Genomic DNA, 21,473 nt, shown 5'->3' with positions numbered 1-21,473 from the left:
CATGAGAATCAATATAAAATAATAATAAATAAAATAAAAACGTTGTGACGTGATCCATCCGCTGCGACTGTCTGCAGCACCGCCGCTCTTCTGCATCCATTTCCGGGCTTTTCAGTGAGTTGAGCAAACTACAGAAAACTATCTTCATTATTTACTCTCTGAGGGTTGCTTCGCTGTTTTGTGACAGTCATTGGCTCAGCTGTTTAATCGCGTTTCGCCATCTAATAACACAATTTGTGATTGGATGAGAGCATCAAACGGTCTGCCGCCGTCTAACAAGCACCACTTCCAAAACAGTTAATAGCTATTTAGATATTTGAGAAATAAATGGATAAAACGCACAACTATCACTTTGTAATGTTCCTGAAGTGTTCAAACATTACTCCGTGTTTCCCTGATGGATTACTTTTCTCCTCGATGGATTCTAAACATGTCACGGCTCGTAGCTGCTGAACGCCGCTCAAGTCTGGACAGAAAGTAAGTCTATTACACACGAAAAGTTACCTTGAAGAGATTAAAAGTTTAAAAGCATTAAACGTAACAAACGAGTGTTTTTACAGTTGTATGGGAGAAGAACAGCAGGGCTGATGATTCAGGACTGAAGTCAGGCTCTTATTGGAAGAGCTGCTTCATTCAGGTGTTATTTAGTCACTGGCAGCTGAACTGTGGCGATGTGCTGCATGATGCAGACACTGTGACCCAAAATGATGACTTTAAATACGGGTTACGGGTCGGGCTGCGGGTCGTGTTTCAACGGGTCGGATCGGGTCGCGGTACTCATCGGGCTGATGTGCGGGTTTGCAGTTCGGTTGCGGGTTTGTACGTCCCCGGGTCGGGCCGGGGCGGGTCTTGAAAATTGGACCCGTGCAGGACTCTGGTCCTGACGGTGCGGTTCCGTTTATTCAAATATGGCTCAATAGGGGGCGCAGCGCGGTCCTCACGGTGCGGTCCTGAAAGTGCTGCCTCCAGCTCTGCAGACACATACTATTGCCGCTGGCTGGGCTGTGCAGCCGCGCACTGCGCCCCCTGGTGGGGAGACTGGAGGACGGGCTGTGATCGCACAAACAGATTGTGTGATTCTGATGACTGAGAGGCTGGAGGTGGAGAATCTGTCTGGAGCTTCATGTTTGCCTTTTTGTTTGAACTGACGAGCTTATCTACACGCAAGCAGAGGTAGTTTCCTCATGTGACCAGGTCTCAAAGCCTGATGGGAACCACAGTCGAAACTTGGAGGCAGCTTGGAGGCAAACTCTAAACACAGTCTTGTCTCTCTAATGGACGCCATTATTCAAACACACCCATCACAGACACAACGTTCCTGGAGTATCAAACTGCTTTCTGCTCCAGACATCTCTAGAAAAGCTGTGAGCACGTAAATCTCAGAGGTTATGAAAGCAAAGCTCTTTAGTCTCTTCCAGCCTTCAGTTCAGTTTTCTCATTTAAAGAATTTACTGTGATCGCCACAGATTGAGTTCAGAAAAAATGAACAAACACTGTCAGATAAAAACATTTCCTGTTTAAATTTATGTATTTTAGACAAAAGGAGGCTGGATAGTCAGGATTAGTTTTTTATGACTTGTTTAATTAGTGACTACACCTCTTTATCTGTAAAATACATTTTCCTTGAAGAATTTCTGAATTAATCACAAAGTTCAGACTAAATCTGCCTTTGTTGTTCATTATAAATTAAGATATTAGAGGAGTTTGAACCAGGGATTAAAATATGAGTTAAACTTTAAAATCATGAAAATATCATCAAAATTGTAGCATCTTTAATTTAAATGTTTGCGGTTGTGCACCATTTCAGATTTAATTCATCTATTTTAGCCGAGTTGTTGCATTGAAGTGATGTTTAAAAGGACGTGGTGAAGAATATTGGCTGCAGATAAAAGTTTTGGAAACGTTGATTTTTAAAGAGTTTTATAAGTTCTGATCTGCTGCTCAACTCCAAATTCCGTCTTTAGCTGAATGTTAATCTGCTGACTCCACTAAAGGAATGTATTGTTGTGTTGATTCACCAGAGTCTCATGTTCCTCCACCTTTCTGCCACTGACAGTTAAAGGGAAGCGCCGTCGATTTCAGGAATTCAAAACCTCTCATTGTTTATTTTCTGGCTGATCTTTGCAGGAACTCACAACTCTTTAAAAAGGAGCCAAAACAGGTGGAATTCTCCTTTAATGAAGTGTTAAAAATGTGTGAAATCAACCTCAGAAATGTGTCGATGTTCAAAATGTTCCCGATAATCATTTCATTGCACAGAGTTTACTTTACATACAATCTTTTAATTTTGTGGGGAAATTTTGCTTTACTGTGTTAATGGTGTTTAGAGAAAATAAAAGATTTCAGAAAATGTCAATATTCCACTGAGGCAAATGAGCTACATTTATTTAATCTTTCTCTGAGCTTCTGGACTCAAAGAATATTAATGAGCTGCAGACTTTTTAAGAAACTATATTTGTTAAATGCTGTGTTTGGGTTTGAGTCGTGTGTTTTTATTGGTTTAAAGTCAGATGACCTTGAGTGACCTTCCATTCTGAGAGCAGAGGATTTAATCTGCTTCCTGAAGCAGTGAACTGAACTCTGGGAACCATCATGGAGCAGTTCATTCAAGCTGCTCTTCAGACTTTTGGCCACTAGGTGGCGCCAAAGAGGACGGTGTAGAAAAGCTTCCATCCAGCATCAGAGCTTCAGAAAGCTTCATTTGTCCATCAGTGTTAAAAAGAGCTTCACTTCCAGCCTGTCAGCAGACTGACAGACTCAGACTCTCAGTCAGACTCTCCTTCAATCAGTCCAGCTGAGACCAGACTGGTCCAATCAGGACCGGCTGGGCTGAACCAAAACACAAGGACTGTTTGAAACACAGAAAATGAACCTTCACCACATTTTAACAGGATAACTGGATATAAGTTAAAAGAAAATATGTGGAAGTGGTCAAGGAGGAGACAGACGAGTGTCTTCTCCCACAGTGGACGCCACACCATGACATTACAAAGAAAGAGATCAAAGAACTTGTTGAGTTTTAACTTCAGGAACTCATAAAGGAAATGAAATCAAGGATTTATTTTTGGTAACTTGCACAAGAACACTGATTCAGTTCACATTTACAATCCAACATCAACAACTCAAACATCAAACTGTGATCAGAAGAGTCCTGTCCTCATCGTCTCCACTGTTGCTGACAAAGACTTGAGGAGGTCAGAAAACGTCCTGAAACTTAAACTGACCACATATTTACTAGGGATGGGACGAGATCTCGCGAGATCGAATGCCGCGAGATTAAGTACGTTTATATGAAGGCAAAAACTCTTTATTAACTGGAATATTGACGGAATGATACATTACATGGCGCACAGCCATATAAGCATGTGCAAAACCCTGAATGTGCTCATATTCATATTTAAAAACCCGGTCGAAAAGGACATGAAATACTGTTCTGCGCATGTTCTATCTGCAAGGAATCTTGGTCTTTTGAGTACACAAGCTACTTGTGATACAGTTTAATTGATACGACGTAAAGAAAATGTGCGGAAACGATCGCTCATTTCTTCTCTTTTATTGAAAAAAGGTGCATCGCATCAATGAACATTTTACCACGTCTTACCGGCTCACACTCTTTTTCTAACAACATGCAGAGAGCCTGCAGCGGCTGCGGCGCCCTTCTTCCTCTGTGGTGTCTGTGTAAAATAAGGTTGAACATGCAAACAGTGCACCTAGTGGCATGAAGTGCAAATGCAGTCATGGCGTCGTCTGTGCGCCGCGGTTTGAATGGGAATAGGGGAACTAGGCGGCCGCCTCGGGCGCAGTGTAGAGCGGAGGGCAACGTGGCCGTACAAGGGGCACTCCGACCCGACACTCCATGCTCCGACGCTGCATGTGAGTACCGCGCTGCCCCCCACAACCTCAGCACCAAACCCCCCCCCCCCCCCCCCCCCCCCCCCCCCCCCCGGTCTCGTGTCGTCTCGATCTCGTGGACTCAATCTCGCGAGACATCTCGTCCCGTGAAATTTGTGTCTCGTCCCACCCCTAATATTTACAAAGTGTTGGAGGCTCCGTCTGTGAGCCCTGCTGAACTCCACTGATGTTCTCTGATCTCTGATTGGTGCTGACAGGACTGCTGTCAGAGACAGAGGCCGTCCTTCCTACAGAGGACACAGACTCACTGAAGAACCAGAGTTCCAGACTGTAAATCCAGCATAGAGAGGTTGAGAGAATGTGGTGTTGAAGGTGTAGAGGTGGATCAGAGAGTCAGAGGAGACTCTGAAGAAGGACAGAGAGCCAGCAGGACAGTCCACATACACTGCTACTCTACCAGAGGAGGAGGAGGAGGAGGAGGAGGAGGAGGAGGAGATGGATGTTTGTCTGTCATTGTGCCAGACATAGTAACCTAGACCGGAGCACTCCAGACTCCAGGACTGATCATTCCGTCCAAACCAACACTCCTTCACGCCTCCTCTCCTGATTCCTCTGTAACTCACTGATATATAAACAAATCCGCTCCACTCGACCTCCCAGTAACATCGACCACTCAGATCATTTCTACACAGCAGCTGATGAGTCCAGTCTTCAAATCTGTCTGGATGATCAGGATACGGCTGCTCTTCCTCCACACGTGTCACCTTCCTGTTGTTGTTGGACAGTTTGAGGAATCTGCTCATTGAGTTTGTGTCCAGTTCAAGTTGAGAGAAATCTGATGGAGAGAAAGAGAGAAAAGTCATCCTCTGACACATGTGATGGATTTCTTCTCTCTGGACTTCCTGACATGTTGTTCATTCAGAGAAAGTTTCATGAGGAAACTTGTTGTCAGACTTCTCTTGTCAGTAATGTTTGAATGAATCAAAACCTTTGATTGAAAGACAAACAGACACTGTTTGGTCCTCATCAGTCCAACTTACACTTCCTGGGACCAGGTTTTAACCTCTGCTCTCCACCATGGTCCACCCTGCAGGAAGAAAGACAGTCAGAAGGGTTTTCTCTCCAACAGGAGTCCTAACTGCTGCTCAACATGAAGCAGAGCTCCTCAGAAACAGGCTGAAAGAGCTCTGAGTCCACACTCTGGGACTGTTTCACTCAGGACAGCAGTCAGCTCTGGATGGATGGATGAAGAAGATGAAGTGATGAATGAAGCCTCCTCTGATGTTTCAGCTCACACTGACTCATTTCAAAGGTTCAGACTTGGTTCAAAGTCTCTGTGGAGACGTTTGGAGGCTGAAAGTGTTTCTGCTGCTTTGGATCAGTGTGATGAAGATGAAACCTGTCGGCATGTTTCTGCTCCTCTCCTCCTAAAGACAGCTGGAAAAGGAGCTTTCAAAGGATCCTTCACACTTCTGGAGTTTTCACTGAAAGACTCCGTCTGACAGAGAAGAAGAGAAGTTCTGTTTCTCTTCATCAACCAGCTCCAACACACACATGGAGAAAAGTCTCCATTCAGCCAAAACACGCAGAAAACCCTGAAGATCATGTTGGAATGGAAAGTGGATGAATTCTCATCAGGATTTTAAGAGTGAAGAGAAAAGCAGCAGTTTGATCAAAGGATTCAAACTCCAGGTCCAGATGTCTGAACCACATCACAGAGGCTTCAAACTCTCATTTCTATCATCAGGGTTCAGCTTTTCTTGGTGCTTGTGTCATAAAAATTACTGTTAACAATCAGTGGAGACATTTTGTAGACCAGGAGTCTTTAACTAAAATGTTAAGAGGCTCAGTTTGATGATATTTCTTGAAGTAAAGGTCCAGAAGATCAGAATGTTGAACTATTTAGTGTGATATATATTTAAAGTTCTGTCAACATCTGCATGTAATCAACACCTGAGTGTCAAATCTAATTCATTCAGTGAAATTCACAAAGTGTTTGTTAATATTTATTGTCATGAAACATGGAACTGAAAATAAATGTTTGACTGTCAATATAATGTTCTGTCATTGACTAAATAAAAGTCAGGCTCATTTTCAAAATAAGACAAACTAATCAAATGTTCAGCAGCAGTGCTGGACTTCAGAACAATCAACCAGATCTGACAGATCATCAGTGTAAAGACAGGTTAACTCCTGGAGAAATGCTCTCTTTCCTCCTCAGGGAGAAATCGGAGCTCTTGCTTGACCTGCCAAGATGTTCCAGCTGGACTTCAGTGGAGTCAGAGTCTTTCTCAGACTCAGGTGGAGCTGCTCATTGGTGAGCCTGGAACCAGGTGGAGTTTAGTTTCCTGCTGGAGAAAGCTGCCTCTCAGCTGTGTTGGAGCCAAACATGGTCCAGAGGGAAGGAGGAAGAAAAACTCTTCATTCTGGATGAAATGTTCTGTTTTCACTGTCAGCTTTTCTTTTGAGTTCCATTTGGTAACTATTGTTCCTCAGCTTTCTCTGTCTCAGTGGACTTCCTCTTTCTCTCCACTCTTCTCATTTCCAGCATGAACTCTCACGTCTGTCTGAGCTGCAGAACCTTCATGTTTCACCCTGAAACACTCAGACTTGATGGTCTGCCTGGTTTCATGTGACGCTTCACTCACACACAGCTGGTGTGTGTGTTTCCTCCTCCACTGAATCACGACCATAAAGACTGTAAAAGCTGAGCTGCTTCAAAAAGAAGCTCCGTCAGCTTTGAAATCAGAACCTGCTGTTTTAGCTGTCAGTGCCGCGTCTGCAGGGCTGGACAGGAACCAAGGAGATTTACTCGAGTACTGCTCTGAAGCACATTCTTTAAGGATCTGTACTTTACTTGAGTGTTATTTTTTTGGGAAAACTTTTAACTTTCACTCCAAAACATTTGAAAGACAAATGAAAAACTCCACTACATTTCTATGAAGAGCCTCACTGCTCGTTACTTTTAAGAACATATTTGAAGTCAGAGGATAAAAGTTATTTTCTGATTCGTCCAGGTGGAGTTGTGGTAAAAGACAGGAAGCGCAGAGCAAATGTTGGAAAGTTGGTCGTGGTAAAAATGGCGACAGCGACACAAACTACAGTTTAACACAGGAGAACAAACTTCGAGTCCATGTTGGAGTTCTTTGAAATGAAGAATGATTTGTATTGTTTTAAATTTTCTCTTTGCTTGTCACACTAAAACTTCATCTCCACCAGGGAGGAACGGATTACATGTAATGGTGTCACGTAATTAGGATACAAAAAAAGTAATGAATCCATTACAGTACATAAACAATGTGTATCTGGTTCCAGATATATCTGATCAAAACAGGGATTACTGAGCAGAATTACTGTTGAAAATCAGGCAGAATAATTCAGAATTACAACAGACATCCACACCATCCACAGACATTGAGGCTGTTTTCACATATATTTGGGTCGAGCCAAAGGAGCTGCACCAGTAAAAAATATGCAATGTTTCAATTTTCAACTAATACGTCCCTTTTCACATGTGCTTTTCATGACCGCGAAGAGCAGCCGCTCCAAACAGGGGAAGTGTGGGTATCCATGACAACCAGGCGGAAGTTGGTGTAAAACCAAAACAGCAGCCTTGCTCAGGGCTCTCAAGTCTCAGTGACAGTCACGCATTTCAGTCTCTTGTCACGCACTCACGCCACACATTGTATTTTTCACGCTTAAAAAAAAAACAAAAAAAAACTGGTAAATTATTCTGGTGCGCCGCTGCTATGGAACCGCTACGGATCCAGTCACCAGTCGCAAAAGATGGCATGCCATCTTTTCCTGCTTCAAGCCCTGGAGTAATCTGACACATTATTTTTTTATTGACGAAGTTAGAGTAAGTCACTGATGACATTTGTTGACAAGTAACTTGTAATTGTCCCAGACTCCATGTTTGAAGCAGCCCTCCCATCCCTGATCACCTCCTACTAAACTCCCTGTCCAGCTGGAGAAAGCCTGTGGAGGTGAGATGACGAGTCAACATCTGTTTCATTCCAGATCAGTATTTTAAATGAAGCCTCCTGGACTCTGAGGAACTGCAGTTTGATGTCAAGGTCAGTGAAATGATATTTGATCCTCTACTTTGTCCCACTGGGGCCAGTCCTGTGTGGATTCATCACTTAGTTCACTAGATAGTGAACAAACCAAGTTAACTACAATACTTGACCAGGTAGAGAAGGTTTTCCAGCAGCAGTAATCCTGACAGACTGAGTAACTTTATTTCTTTACTCTTTTTAACTCAGTATTTCTCCCACTGTTTGATCCGCTGTAAAGCCTGATAATGGTACAAACCTGATGTTCTTTTGGAGTTGCTGGGAGTTAATCTTCAGTGTTTGAATTGTATGTTTGGTTGTGAACAAAAAGAAAAAAAAAATAAAATGAACACAATAATCGTCCTTTTGTTAACTCAGTTGTGTTTCAGCAGGAATCTCTCCAGGATCAGCAGCAGATTCTACCAGTTTTTATTCCACAGCTTCAATCAGCAGGTCGATGCATTCAGTAGATTGTTTCAGTGGTTTGGTTGAGTTCATTCATTGTGGTAATGATGCAATAATGTTTGACATTCAGATGAAAATGTACTTTTATTACTGAAGTATTTTCTAAAGCAGGTACTCCATTACTTTAACTGAAACAATCTGACCGAACAGCTTTCTCTTGTATTGGAGTAATATTTGACCAGGAGGATCAGAACTTTCACTCCAGTCATGGAGCTGAGGACTTTGTCCACCACTGAGGGTCTGTATGGGACGGCGTCTTGGTTCAGACCTGGACCACAGTCCACCTATTGAGGACCACTGCTGTGGACAGTCTCAGTGTCCATGAGGAGCTCCTGCTGTGTGTCCATACCTGAGAGTGTCCAGACTGCACTGTGGATCCTCCACTGCAGCAAACAGCTTCTCCACTCCTGAGGCTCCTGGATGGTTGTAGCTCAGGTCCAGCTCTCTCAGATGGGAGGACTTGGAGCTCACAGCTGAGACCAGAGAAGCACAGCCTTCCTCTGAGACCAGACACCCTGACAGACTGGAGGCACAAACATGGCATCAAGTCAACCAGGAAGAAGGAAGATCCTCCACATGATCAAGCAGCAGCTGGATCCTGACCTGAGAGCTTCCAGTTTACAGTGAGGACTCTCCAGTCCAGAAGACAGTAGCTTCACTCCTGAGTCCTGCAGGTCGTTGTTACTCAGGTCCAGATGTGTCAGACTGGAGGACTGAGAGCTGAGAACTGAGGACAGAGCTCCACAGCTTCTCTCTGACAGACCACAGCTGCTCAACCTGAAGAAGAAGAAGATCAGTCAGTCACGTGGAAAACAAAGAAGACCACAAAGTGAGACAAGAAGTCCAGTCAGTGGACCTCTGAGCAGATCTGAACTTTCTCTGGAACAGGTTCATTTCATTAAAGAAGTTCTGTCTCCACTGACTGACTGTTTATTCATTCATGTTGAAGTCAGCATTAGTAAAGTCATTGTCCAGAACCAGCATGAACAGAACCTGTGTTGACACAGAGAGCAGTGTGTAGAGCTGTGATGGAGCAGCTGGAGCCACAGATCTCTGAAGAACCTCCATCAGCTGTCATGGGACCAACTAGACCACATGAGTCAAACTCTGGTCCTTGATTGCCGGCGTCCTACAAGTTGCAGGTCTCTCCCACTTCAAACACACCTGACTGTAATGAGGACTCAATACTGGGCTTCTGGAGAAGCTTGGTGGAGACACCATCATGAGATGGAAGCCAGGTTTACACAAACGGTTGCAAACCACTCGTAAAGTGGCGTGAAGTGTGCGTAAACCCGTCGGGACTGCGTGCCATGTCGGGACAAGAATTTTGAAATGTTCAAAATTTGGTCACGACAAAATATCGTGAACGGGCCGTGAACTATGCGCCAACTGTCCGTGAACGCCTCGTGAACTCGTCGGGACAATGCGGGAGGATGCTGCCAGTCGTGGCCACCGGCGAGGACCCGGAAAAGGGCCCCATGCGGGGGATTTTCGACACACTGTCGTTGCAGCATCAAGTGTAGCGCCTTTAATTTGTTATGTAGAGTAGGTCCACAGCCTGTTGATTGTGAGCTGGCGTGTGGTGCAGTAATCAGGCTGTGACCTGCAGAGCAGTGATCGTGGCTAAGACGTGTAAGTTTCCTTTTATCTTCATTTGATTCACTGCTAACTTCATCCTAAGTTATACTGATTGTTGCACTGTGTGTTTTCACAGGGGGACTTTTTCCTTGTTGACATCTGTACAAAAAAAACCCTTTTAAAACAAGAGACTGTGGACTGCAGTGCTCATTTCAAAGGGACAACATCAACATGGTAAATGGTAAACGGTCAATGGACTACACTTGTGTCGCGCTTTTTACCCTGCACTGACAGAGCCCAAAGCGCTTGGCACTGCAATATCTCATTAACCCATTCACACCATACGCCATACCCATTCACAAGCCGAAAAGACGGACGTCATTCAACTCAGAGTGGTCAGAAGAGCACGCATTTATTAGCAAGAGCAGCAAAGGCGATTTACATGCTTATTGCAAACTTTGTTGATGTGATGTTGACACCTAACCTTGTCAGCAAGCTGAATTCTGGCGGCATTTGCGCTCAGGCTCTGATCTTTTTTGTTCGGACCAATCACAAGTCGTTTTGGGCGGGACATGAAGCTTTAACAGAAGCAGGAAGCGACGGACTGCTAATAATATTAGCATGGCTAGCGAAAACTGTGGATGTCCCACCAGCGATTACATCTGTTTTGATGAATCCTCTATTGCGTCTTTGAAATACGATCAGCAAGAGGTTTTTTCTTTGCGGCGATTGGCTGAAACCAAACATGGTTAGGCTGGGGTGACCATATTTTGAAAATTTCAAAAAAGAGGACCGTGGGGGGGGGGGGCGTGTTTGAGACACAAATTCAGATTGGCTTCTCGGCTTCTCGGAGGTTGATGAACATGCTTTATTATGCTTCAATGATGCGAAACTAACTTCTTTAACAAAATAAAATGAGATGTAAAGACTTGTAGCAAAATAATAGCTCTCTTAGGGCCAATCCCAATTCTACCCCTTACCCCTCCCCCTCAGCCCTACTCCTATGATATGCACGTTCACGAGGCTTCAGGGCTATCCCAGTTCTACTTTTTGAATAGGGGTAGGGGAGAGGCGGAGGGCTATTTCACCCCTTTCAGAGAAGTCTGCATCGATGCTCCCTATTCTCAATATGGGTCGGCGGAGTTTCACATAAAAAGCTATAAAAAGTGCATTTGCTTCACTGAAATTTATAGATATACTAGCGTGACAGTGTCCCAGTCATGGATTAACGTTTTAGCGCTGCGTAGCACCGTTTCCGATCGGAAATCAGTGTGTCCTGCTCCTGCAGGATAAAACTTTGGCCCGGGGGGGGCAAGCGATGCCGATCAATGCCGACGGCGCTCAGTGGTTCTCTGATCCCACTCTATAGCGATAGGAGGCGCTAATGCGCCTGTTGAAATGGTGCCATCTGCCGTTAAACAACACAGAAGAAGAAGAAGAAGCGCTCCGCTGTCTTCTCTGCTCCCTCTGTGTGTGTGTGTGCGTGTGTGTGTGTGTGTGTGTGTGTGTGTGTGTGTGTGTGTGTGTGTGTGTGAGAGAGCGCGCGGCGCAGATCGGCTCACAAGACGCCTGTTGGTAATTACGTCGCGCAACAAAGCATCATAGTACTGTGTGAAAAGCGCTGGTCAGTTTACGTTCACGTGCTGAGAAACAGTGAACCCCGGACATTTCCTTGAATTTAAAAAACCCGCCCAGACGCCCCGGACAGGACGTAAAAAGAGGACATGTCCGGGTAAAAGAGGACGTATGGTCACCCTAGGTTAGGCGGGCGCACGGTGTCCTTCCGTCCAATGAACGCAAAGAGTTCTACAGCAAGTTCCTCCTCCCCCCAACGGATTTGCAGAGTGAAATCCCAGATTGACGTGAAGCAGTTCGTTGCTGCTCATGTCAATATGGCTTCTGCCAGGTCAGCTGACATTAGCACCCAAGGAAAGGCGGCCATTGAAAGGCACCGGGCGCAGAGAAGCACCATTTCAACAGACGGGCTGCAGGTGCCTCCTCCCTGCGGTTATTTTTTCGGGAAGCAACGTCACCTGAAGATGACAAGATATCTGCTGCAGAGCTTTGTAAAGTCGATCAGGCACATTTGTGGTTTACATAAAAAAGTTGTATATATTTTTTGCACTGCACTTTGAAATGTTTTGAATAAAAACAAATATTATGAAAAGAATCACCTTCTCAGGAATATTATTTTTTCCTACGCACATATGCCCCCCCCCCCCCCCCCCCCCCCCCCCCCCCGACCTGTCCTCCTGTTTGGTGTTGTGGAACTGGCCACCCTAAGCACATAGCTGCAGTGAATAGAGACAACAGGCAATAAAACACAGACTTCCCCCAAAAAACAGTGGAATCAGATAATAGTTCAGAATAGCTATCCAATACGAACATGAAACATGAGCAACCAAACACCTAAATCCAACTGACTGCAGTTAAATGATTGATTACAAACTCTGCAGGCTGTCTGGCAACAACTTTTCTCTCTCGCTGACCCACACACACGCCCAGGTACACACGCCCAACACAAACTAACAATTCAAATCAGTGAATGCAAGTGAATTCTCGCCAATCAGAGACAGAGGAGGGCGGCTCATGGCATTATCATATGGTCAGTATGGCTCATATATCATGGTGAGACGAGTGGCGAGCTGGTAGCAGGGAACCAGGAGTGGTGAGGCAGCAGGATAGCAGCACGGCTACACCAGCAGTGAACCCAGGCACCAGGGACAGAGGAGCATGCCTGTGGGTACCGGCGTAGCACAGCGAGGCCGTCAGCCCAACATGGACGCAGCGTTTCACCACGGACCTCGCCCACGCCCCCTGGTCATTAAGGCGGACAACATCGTCACCAACCTGAGGGAGGACATCTGCCGGCTGAGCTCAGGGACAAAGACGATCTGCTGGAGAAGGCCCGGACGTTGGCAATAGAGCAATTAATGGTCGTTTCGTCCTTCATGAACGCCACTGCTCCAGCGCCCTGGCCTCCCTCCTGCTCTACACCGGACCACCAGCGTTCATGGGCGGAGGTGGTAGTGCGGGGCCAAGAGCCTAAGACCACCGTGGCTCCACCTCACCTACGCCTTCATGCCCTGATGCAGTATGACGGCGGCAGAGCGGCGGGCGTGAGGGTCCGCGGTCTGCTGTGGTTTCTGTTGCTCCAGCGTCCTCTGACGGGTCCGCCACTCGCCGCCATAACAACAACAACAACAACAACAACACGGAAGCCACGCCACCAGACACCGCCAGACAATGTCGTAGCTCCACCACGACTCCGGTTCACTACACTCCGGCCCCGAAGACGGATCTCTCCCCTGGATCTAGATCACTCCGCTTCAGTCATGGAGCCGGACTGTTCCCCGTCGGTCCCGGAGCGGCAGCAATCGTCCCGGACCTCGACCTCCGCTGCTCGCCGAAGGCAGTGAGGAGGCGCTCCGGGAGCCACCACTAGCGCCCCGGAGAGAACCAGGACCACCGCTCCGGGGAGAACCAGGACCACCGCCCCAGCAACGAGGCTGCTGCCAGCGGCACCGTGAGCGCAGAGCGCTCCCCGGCCCCGGATGCCCGAGCACGCTGGGCAGCTCCATCTTAGCAGGTAACATTCAGCACGCAGTCCACACATCCCCGCTGACTGACTACCTGGAAGCCCCCCCATCCACCACACACCACACACACCCCTCACACACCTCCACCACCCACACACACACCAGACAATGTCCACAATATCCCTATCATCACCTCCTTCAGACGCCACATCCCCGGACTGTTTTTAAACAACAAAGGACTCTTAACAGTAAAGCTCCACAGAGCGCACATCCAGCCGCCCACCACCATTAATATGGCCCTGCTGAATGTGCTCTCTTTTAAACAAATCTTTCATTATTAATGATTTTATTTTAGACATTAATTTAGACAGTCTGCTTTTAACTGAGACACGGCGGCACTGATGCTCCTGTTATCCTCACTGAGGCTTCTCCACCCAGTTTTAACTTTTTATTCTCAACCAGACAGGGTAAGAGGGGTGGAGGGACTGCTTCCATTTTAAAAAACTCATTGAGCGTGTGTGGAGTGGCTTTTAACAGTTTTACTTCTTTTGAGCACCACGCCTTTGTTTTTAGCAGTCCCCCGATCCTGTGTTTAACAGAGTCCAGACCCCCTCAGTACTCCAGTCTTTTTATTAGTGAATTTTCAGAACTTTTATCAATAATTCATTGTAAATATAGTAGAATTTTAATAACTGGTGATTTTAACTTACATGTTGATAAACATCTCGGACTCAATGTCCAAAGAATGTTTAAACCTTTTCAACTGTTTAGGTTTTAACCAGCATGTCACACAGTCAACTCACAGCAGAGGACACACCCTGGACCTGGTTCTAACCCCCTGGACCTGGTTCTAACCCCCTGGACCTGGTTCTAACCCCCTGGACCTGGTTCTAACCCCCTGGACCTGGTTCTAACCCGGTCTGTCCATCAGTGTGTCCTCTGGTGTTGACCTGGCTGTGTCTGACCACTACTGTGTGTTTTTTAACATCACCAGTTTTAACCAGCAGGGGGCCCCGGTGAGAGCAGTGAGGAGACGCTGCCTTACTCCAGAAGTGGCTGCAGATTTTATAGAGATTTTACAGAGCACTCCTGCTGTGATTTTACCTACACCGTGTGATTTTATCATTGACGATTTTAACAGTAAACTGAAGTCCAGCCTGGACTCAGTCGCTCCACTTTTAACCAAAACAATCAAGGGCCATCCCAAACCCCCGTGGAGGAAAAACGATGAAATCATCAAACTAAAAAGAAACTACAGGAGAGCTGAAAGAAGGTGGAGGAAATCCAAGTTGACTGTACACCATCAGATTCTACGTCAACAACTCAAAATTTACACTAATGCAGTTAAACAGGCTGAACTTCCCACTTCTCTCAACTTATTTCAGACAATAAAGACAACCCCCGGTTCCTCTTCTCCACCTTCAACATTTTAACTGGCTCTAATTTTAATAAAGCTTTTAAGGAGCCGACAGACGCTCTCTGTGAAGACTCTTCAGACCACTTCAGAACTAAAATCATGGACATCAGGTCGAGTCTTTTACCCCAACAGGTTCTATCAGTGAACACAGCTGAACCGTTGTCCATGCCTGAGGAAACACTGGACAGTTTGGACCTGGTTGATGAAGGACTGTTGGTCGAGTTTTCTGCCAAGTAAAATCAACAACCTGCCTTTTAGATCCCATCCCCACACAACTTTTTAAATCACTTCATGGATTCCTGGAGGAACAGATTTTAAATATCATGAACTGCTCTCTTCAGACGGGCGTCTTCCCCACTGCCTTTAAAACGGCGGTGGTGAAGCCCCTTCTGAAGAAGAGCAAGTTAGACCCCAATGTTCTTAATAACTACAGACCAGGATCCAACTGACCGTTTCTAAGTAAAGTTTTAGAAAGACTGGTTTTTAACCAAGTCAATGACTTTTTAATGATCAACAACATTTTAGAAAGACATCAGTCTAGTTTTAGAGTGAACCACAGTACCGAGACGCCCTTTTAAAGATTTTAAATGATATCAGGTGGAATTTGGACAATAAAAAACTCAGCGTTGGTTCTGCTGGACCTGAGGGCCGCCTTTGACACAGTAGACCATCACATTTTAATAAACAGATTGAGGCACCTGGTGGGCCTCTCTGGTACTGTTCTTAACTGGTTCAGTTCTTTTCTCATGGATCGATGTTTTTATGTAAGTTTGGATACTTGTTCCTCAGGAACCCATGAAACTAGGTGTGGGGTTCCCCAAGGTTCAATTTTAGGTCCCATACTTTTTAATCTCTACATGTTTCCACTTGGGGACGTCATCAGGAGACATGGCATCAGTTTCCATAGCTACGCTGACGACACTCAGCTGTACATCGCCGTGTCTCCTGATGACTCAGGGCCAATAGAAACCCTTTTTAACTGTATTTCTGACATCAAGTCATGGATGCAGTGAATTTCCTACAGCTCAACCAGGACAAGACTGAGGTTTTAGTTATCGGTCCTGAAGGTCAGAAAGAGAAAATTTTACCAAAATTATCAGATTTTAAATCAGCACAATCAGTTAAGAACCAGGGTGTGATTTTTGACTGTGAGCTAAATTTTATTCCACACATTAAAAACATAACTACTCACCTTAAGAATATAGCCAGAGTCGCCCGTTTCTCTCTCAGGCCAGCAGGAGGTGCTAATGCAGCTTTTATCTCCTGTAGATTAGATTACTGTAATGCCTTGCTCTCTGGTCTTCTCAAAAACAATATTTCAAACCTACAATTATTACAAAACTCAGCCTCAGACGAGGACCAGGGGGCGGGGCCACATTACACCGGTTTTACAGTCGCTGCATTGGCTCCGAGAACCCACCGTGAGGGGGCCTTTAGCCACTGTGGCCCCCGCCTGTGGAACAGCCTGCCGGTGGAACAGCCTGCCGGAGAACCTCAGGACTGCTGGTATGTTTAAAGGGAGTTTAAAGGAGCACAGCGCAGTTTGCTTATTTTATGCGAAACACCGACCCCTGCAGGCCTTAGGCGTAACTGTAGCTTAGTGAAAAGCTCGTGTCTGTGGCTTGTGCCCATGTACGTGCACAGAAGAGGGGACCTCCTTCCTCGCTCTTTTAGCAGCGCTCGAGTAAAATGTAAGTTTCTTCTGCCTGGTGGGGTCTGTGCTGGAGTTGTGGCAGTGCTAGAAGCCGGTCTTTTCTTACTTTCTGGAAGCTCCATCCTCAGTACTGCTCAGTTGTTGCTGCTAAGCATCTGGCGGAGTAATGGCGGACAAATCGAAACTTAAGGATTACCAGGCCAGCGGGAGCGCGCATTACGTCAGGCTCAGAGCGATTCGTACCCGAATCACTCATATTGCTGTGCCTTCAGTGCCCTGCACAGGAAAATAGGAGCGACTGCGATCTTGCAAAAATAGCTCTTGCTGCCCATCAGGCAAAGGTGAAAACATGTGTGGGTGTGAATAATTGATAATTTAATGTTTAAAACTGCGTTGTGCCCCTTTAAAAACACCTTTGTAATCTATAAACTGACCTTTTATAGTCTTCTTATTTCCATCATCATTTATGTAATTTTATTCTATTATGTACCTCTAACTTATTTTACTTTTTTACTTTATAATCTTATCTTACTTTGTATCCTCCTAAGTTTTTAGCTGTTTCACTCCAGTGTTTCCTGAGGGGGGGGGGTCCTTCACACAGGGGGTTGGATCCGGTCCTCTGCTGGGGTTTCTGTGACTGGGTCTTCTGGTCCTGACTGGCCTGGGGGGCTCCACACCTTGGTGTGGGGGTTCCCTTGGTCTGACAGGTTTGGGGGTCAGGCGCTGCAGCCCCAGTATTAATGACCTCTGACTTCTCCTGGTGTGGGCGGCCCCACTGGTGGTGTTTCCCATGATGCTCAGTGCCATGCCATGTCTCCTCTGCTGTGCGTAACAAAATGGGAGTGTGTGTGTCTGTGTGTGTGTGTGTGGTGACTGAGGGTGTGGTTTTTGTTCTTTTTTGTTTTTATGACTGTTTTTACTGTTCAGCACGTTGCGTTGTTTTAATGAAAATGAAAAGTGCTTTTACAAATAAAGACTGATTGATTGTTTGCTGAGTAGGGCATCGGGGGTTTGGAAATGGGTGTAAATAGTTTCTAAAAACCCGCCACATCTTGTGAAAACCAAATTTTATTAACCCACCTAAAGCTATTTTTTTTTCAGCACAACGGTTTCAAAAGAAGCCCAAACCCACCCAATCTGGCAACACTATCTGCAGACTCAACATGATTTCTTTCATTCATGAATTGAGAGAAATTCATCGTTTCAGTTTTCTATCAGTGTCTTCAGAGGTTGAAGCCATAATGTAATGACTGCTGAAGAACTGAAATAATTTAATCCATAAAAATACTGTGGGTTAAATTTCTTGATGGATAAAATCTTAAATTTTCAGAGCTCTGAGGTTAAAAGAGGCCATGATTGTTTGATAAGAATGATTCAGTTTATCTTTGGTTAAATACTGAGAGAAGATCTATTGAATGATATGATTATCATGATGATTTTTACATATTTAAAGTGTCTTTTCTCCCCAAGATGATTACTGACAGACAACACATTGTCTTAAATCTTGTTTTTAAGCATTTACATCCAAGTTTCTTTCATTTTTAGGACATATCTCTACTCGGTAAAAAAGTTTAATACAATTCATCTTTCACCAGATTCTGGAAGACTCCATTGTTTTTCAACCTAAACACAGTCTGGAGCAGATCAGTGACATGTTACCATCACACAGCTCAGTGAGTGGATGATGTGTGGCTGCTGCTCTCCAGCTGGACTGACAGTGAAAACATTACTGGTTACTTTGTGGTTTGACTTCCCAGATAATAGAGGAGGAAATATCAAGAAGCTACAAAGTTCCACTGAGATCTTCACAGCTGCTCTACAGATAGCAGGAGAATAACAGAAAGTGGTGGATTTTATTTCACCTGTCCATACCTGAGAGTCTCCAGACTGCACTGTGGATCCTCCACTGCAGCAAACAGCTTCTCCACTCCTGAGGCTCCTGGATGGTTGTAGCTCAGGTCCAGCTCTCTCAGATGGGAGGACTTGGAGCTCACAGCTGAGACCAGAGAAGCACAGCCTTCCTTTGAGACCAGACACCCTGACAGACTGGAGGCACAAACATGGCATCAAGTCAACCAGGAAGAAGGAAGATCCTCCACATGATCAAGCAGCAGCTGGATCCTGACCTGAGAGCTTCCAGGTTACAGTGAGGACTCTCCAGTCCAGAAGACAGTCGCTTCACTCCTGAGTCCTTCAGCTTGTTGTTACTCAGGTCCAGATGTGTCAGACTGGAGGACTGAGAGCTGAGAACTGAGGACAGAGCTCCACAGCTTCTCTCTGACAGACCACAGCTGCTCAACCTGGAGAAGAAGAAGATCAGTCAGTCATGTGGGAAACAAAGAAGACCACAAAGTGAGACAATAAGTCCAGTCAGTGAACTGGACCTCTGTGCAGATCTGAACTTTCTCTGGGACAGGTTTGTTGGGGACGGATCAATGTTCCACCAAGGAATATTAAATCCAACATCACCATCCATCAGGAACCCTGAGAAGGCCCCAGACCTCCTCAGAGAACAATGGGTGGGGCCCTAAAGCCACCACCAGGTGTCTTCACAAACACAGAATGGCTGCTCTCCTTCACCATGTGCTTGCCTTGGTCCCTCAAGACACAAAGACAAGATATCGCCGAGTCCGTGGCTCCGCACAGCAGGAGGGTGACCTCTGGTGCAACAACCCCCTCACGAGGACACTCGTGAGACACCCCCTCCACAACGGGAGGGGACGGGAGATCTGACAACGTGATTGGCCGAAAAAGGGGGAAGAAGGCGGGACACTGGGCCGGGAGAAAAAGCAGCGGCTGACGTCAGGGAGGCAGTCATCTTCTTGAACTTTTCTCCTGGAGGTGCTTCGGTGCCCCACACACGGAGTTATAAGAAGAAAAAGGCACCTTGCTGGTCAAGACGCCAACGGATCCGTCTCCCCTTCCTTCACTGGTGACCCCCTTTCCCCAGCAGAGGAGACAGAAGCTGCCCTCGAGTGATCCCATCTCCTGCAGCACACAGCTGCAGAGCCACAGCTCCGCTCTCCCCCTGCAGCCAGCCACGCTACACAGCGAGTCTCTCCTCCATTTGCAGACCAGAGCGTCGGGTCCAGACGGTCAGGACGTCTTTCTCCATGTGGATGTACCAAACGAGCCATCCTACCGGAATTCCACAGGACGCGGTAGAATTTGGACGGATCAGAGGACGAGCCTGTGAAACCCGGTGACAAACACAGAGCAGCTGAGAGCTCTCATCACAGAGGTGAGGACACCTGGGCAGGTTTAGGATTGTTAGTTAAGTTTGGACTGAACTGAAGGCTGTTCATTCATTGTACATGTGGCTTTGTTACTTTTTCCATGCTTAAGCGTCACATCTGTGTGAGCACTCTGGAGCGCGTGACTCCTCTCCCCCCTCCCACCAGCAGAGCACACGCCAAGCTGGTACTGCTCTGTGTGGGAAGGAGCTCCCCGCTCACTTTCCTCCTTTCTATACTAACTCCAGCTTAGTAGATTCTACAGAAGCCCGCGGACCCCGCCTTGGGCACGTCACGACCGCACCTCCTGCTTCTTCCCCGCCCTCTTCCTCTCTCCCCCTCTTCTCCTGCGACATCGCCAGACTCCCCACTTCGCTCCCACGCCTCCCACTCTCCGCCCTTCGGGAGGATCCAGGAAGGAGGGCTCGGAGACCCCCTTTCTCTCTCTCCCTCTCTTTCTCGCCCGTCTCTCGGTCCACCGTACCTCCCGTCTTTCCCCATCCTCTCCGGGGAGATCCGTGATCTGGGGACCGAGACACACCGCTCCACCTCCCACACTCCCACACACACCACACAGCTGGCCCCCCGCCGGGGGGGTGGTCCCTCCTGCGTCTCCAGATGCACACACACACACACACACACACACACACACACACACACACACACACACACACACACACATGGCTTTCAAGCTTTGAATATGTTGTGTTCTGTTATTAGATGTGTTGATTAGTAACTGACATTGTTAATAAACGCTCATTAACTGAACTGGACGATTCATTGTTGTTTTGTGGCAACTCCCTGGTTGTAGCAGTCTTGAGGTAAATCTCACCCTTCTCTGATAATTTAACAGTAGTTTATCTGAAGGTTAACAACCAGCTTAAATTAACTTTCCATCTTTGAGACTGGGGGCATGTTGATACCGACTTGGGTCGAGCCAGGACCCCTTTTTGGAAGTGTGAAATTGTAAATCAGCCTCCTCAAAAATAACTGAATCGTGTTCTCACCATCGAATCAAAAGGGCGTCAATCAAGACAGAAGCAGGTCGGGTGCCGTAAGGAAACGCGACACTTGTTCCAAAATAAGTGATTTCAAAATAAAATCTGTGTCGTGTTTTTGCCTTATTCTGTTTTTTTTACTTCTTCTGGTAGAAAACAGAACAAACAACGTCATGTATTCATTATACGCTTTAGAAGAATGAACGGTTTTGTACTTCGTCACTGCAGGAAAGTCAAATGACTCCAAAATGGCTCAAAACAGCTCTGTGACCGGAGCAGCTCTGTGTTGCCAGATTGGGCGGGTTTCTGCCAAATCAAGCTTCTTCTTTTTTGAACACGTCGGACGGGTTGAAGAAATGATTATGTGTTTATGAAGTGTTTTTTTTTTATGATACAAATACGGTTCTAACGTGCATTTTCAACCGAGATGGCGGTTTGGGCGGCTTTCTATTGACTTAAATGGGCTTCATATTGTTTACAGGGGGCAGGGACAGATCTGGCAACCTCGTCCAGCAGACTGCAGAGGCACTGCAGACAGTGCTGCCATGATTCCGCTCCGTTGACGGAACGCAGCCAGAACGGTTGTTCTGTAGTACATGATTTTTCTGCAGGCCGTACAAATCACTGACTATCAGAAGGAAGACAGGCTCTCCGCCATGCTTGATGTGCGCGATCAGAATAA

The 21,473-nt window shown here is 46.2% G+C and overlaps 1 protein-coding gene across 3 annotated transcripts in view; it reads right to left on the bottom strand.

Annotated features, from left to right (window-relative positions):
* Positions 1-4,046: 4,046 nt before the first annotated feature.
* LOC115401661 (NLR family CARD domain-containing protein 3-like) overlaps positions 4,047-21,473 on the bottom strand; it is a 34,115-nt gene continuing 16,688 nt past the window's right edge. The window contains exons 8-11 of one of the 3 annotated variants that reach the window (XM_030109941.1): positions 8,976-9,149; positions 8,722-8,895; positions 4,893-4,939; positions 4,047-4,687 (exon numbers count right to left, since the gene is read on the bottom strand). In XM_030109941.1, the coding sequence (XP_029965801.1) occupies positions 4,140-4,687; positions 4,893-4,939; positions 8,722-8,895; positions 8,976-9,149 (943 nt within the window). In that variant the 3' untranslated portion in view covers positions 4,047-4,139. Of the gene's footprint in view, positions 4,688-4,892; positions 4,940-8,721; positions 8,896-8,975; positions 9,150-12,124; positions 12,801-15,463; positions 15,475-21,473 lie in introns of those variants that run through there. The other 2 variants (XR_003932983.1, XR_003932984.1) reach the window with 2 other exon arrangements.

The sequence above is a fragment of the Salarias fasciatus genome, chromosome 15 (genome assembly GCF_902148845.1).
Source record: "Salarias fasciatus chromosome 15, fSalaFa1.1, whole genome shotgun sequence".
NCBI classification, from domain to species: Eukaryota; Metazoa; Chordata; class Actinopteri; order Blenniiformes; family Blenniidae; genus Salarias; species Salarias fasciatus.
This window is presented reverse-complemented; position numbering and strand designations above follow the sequence as displayed.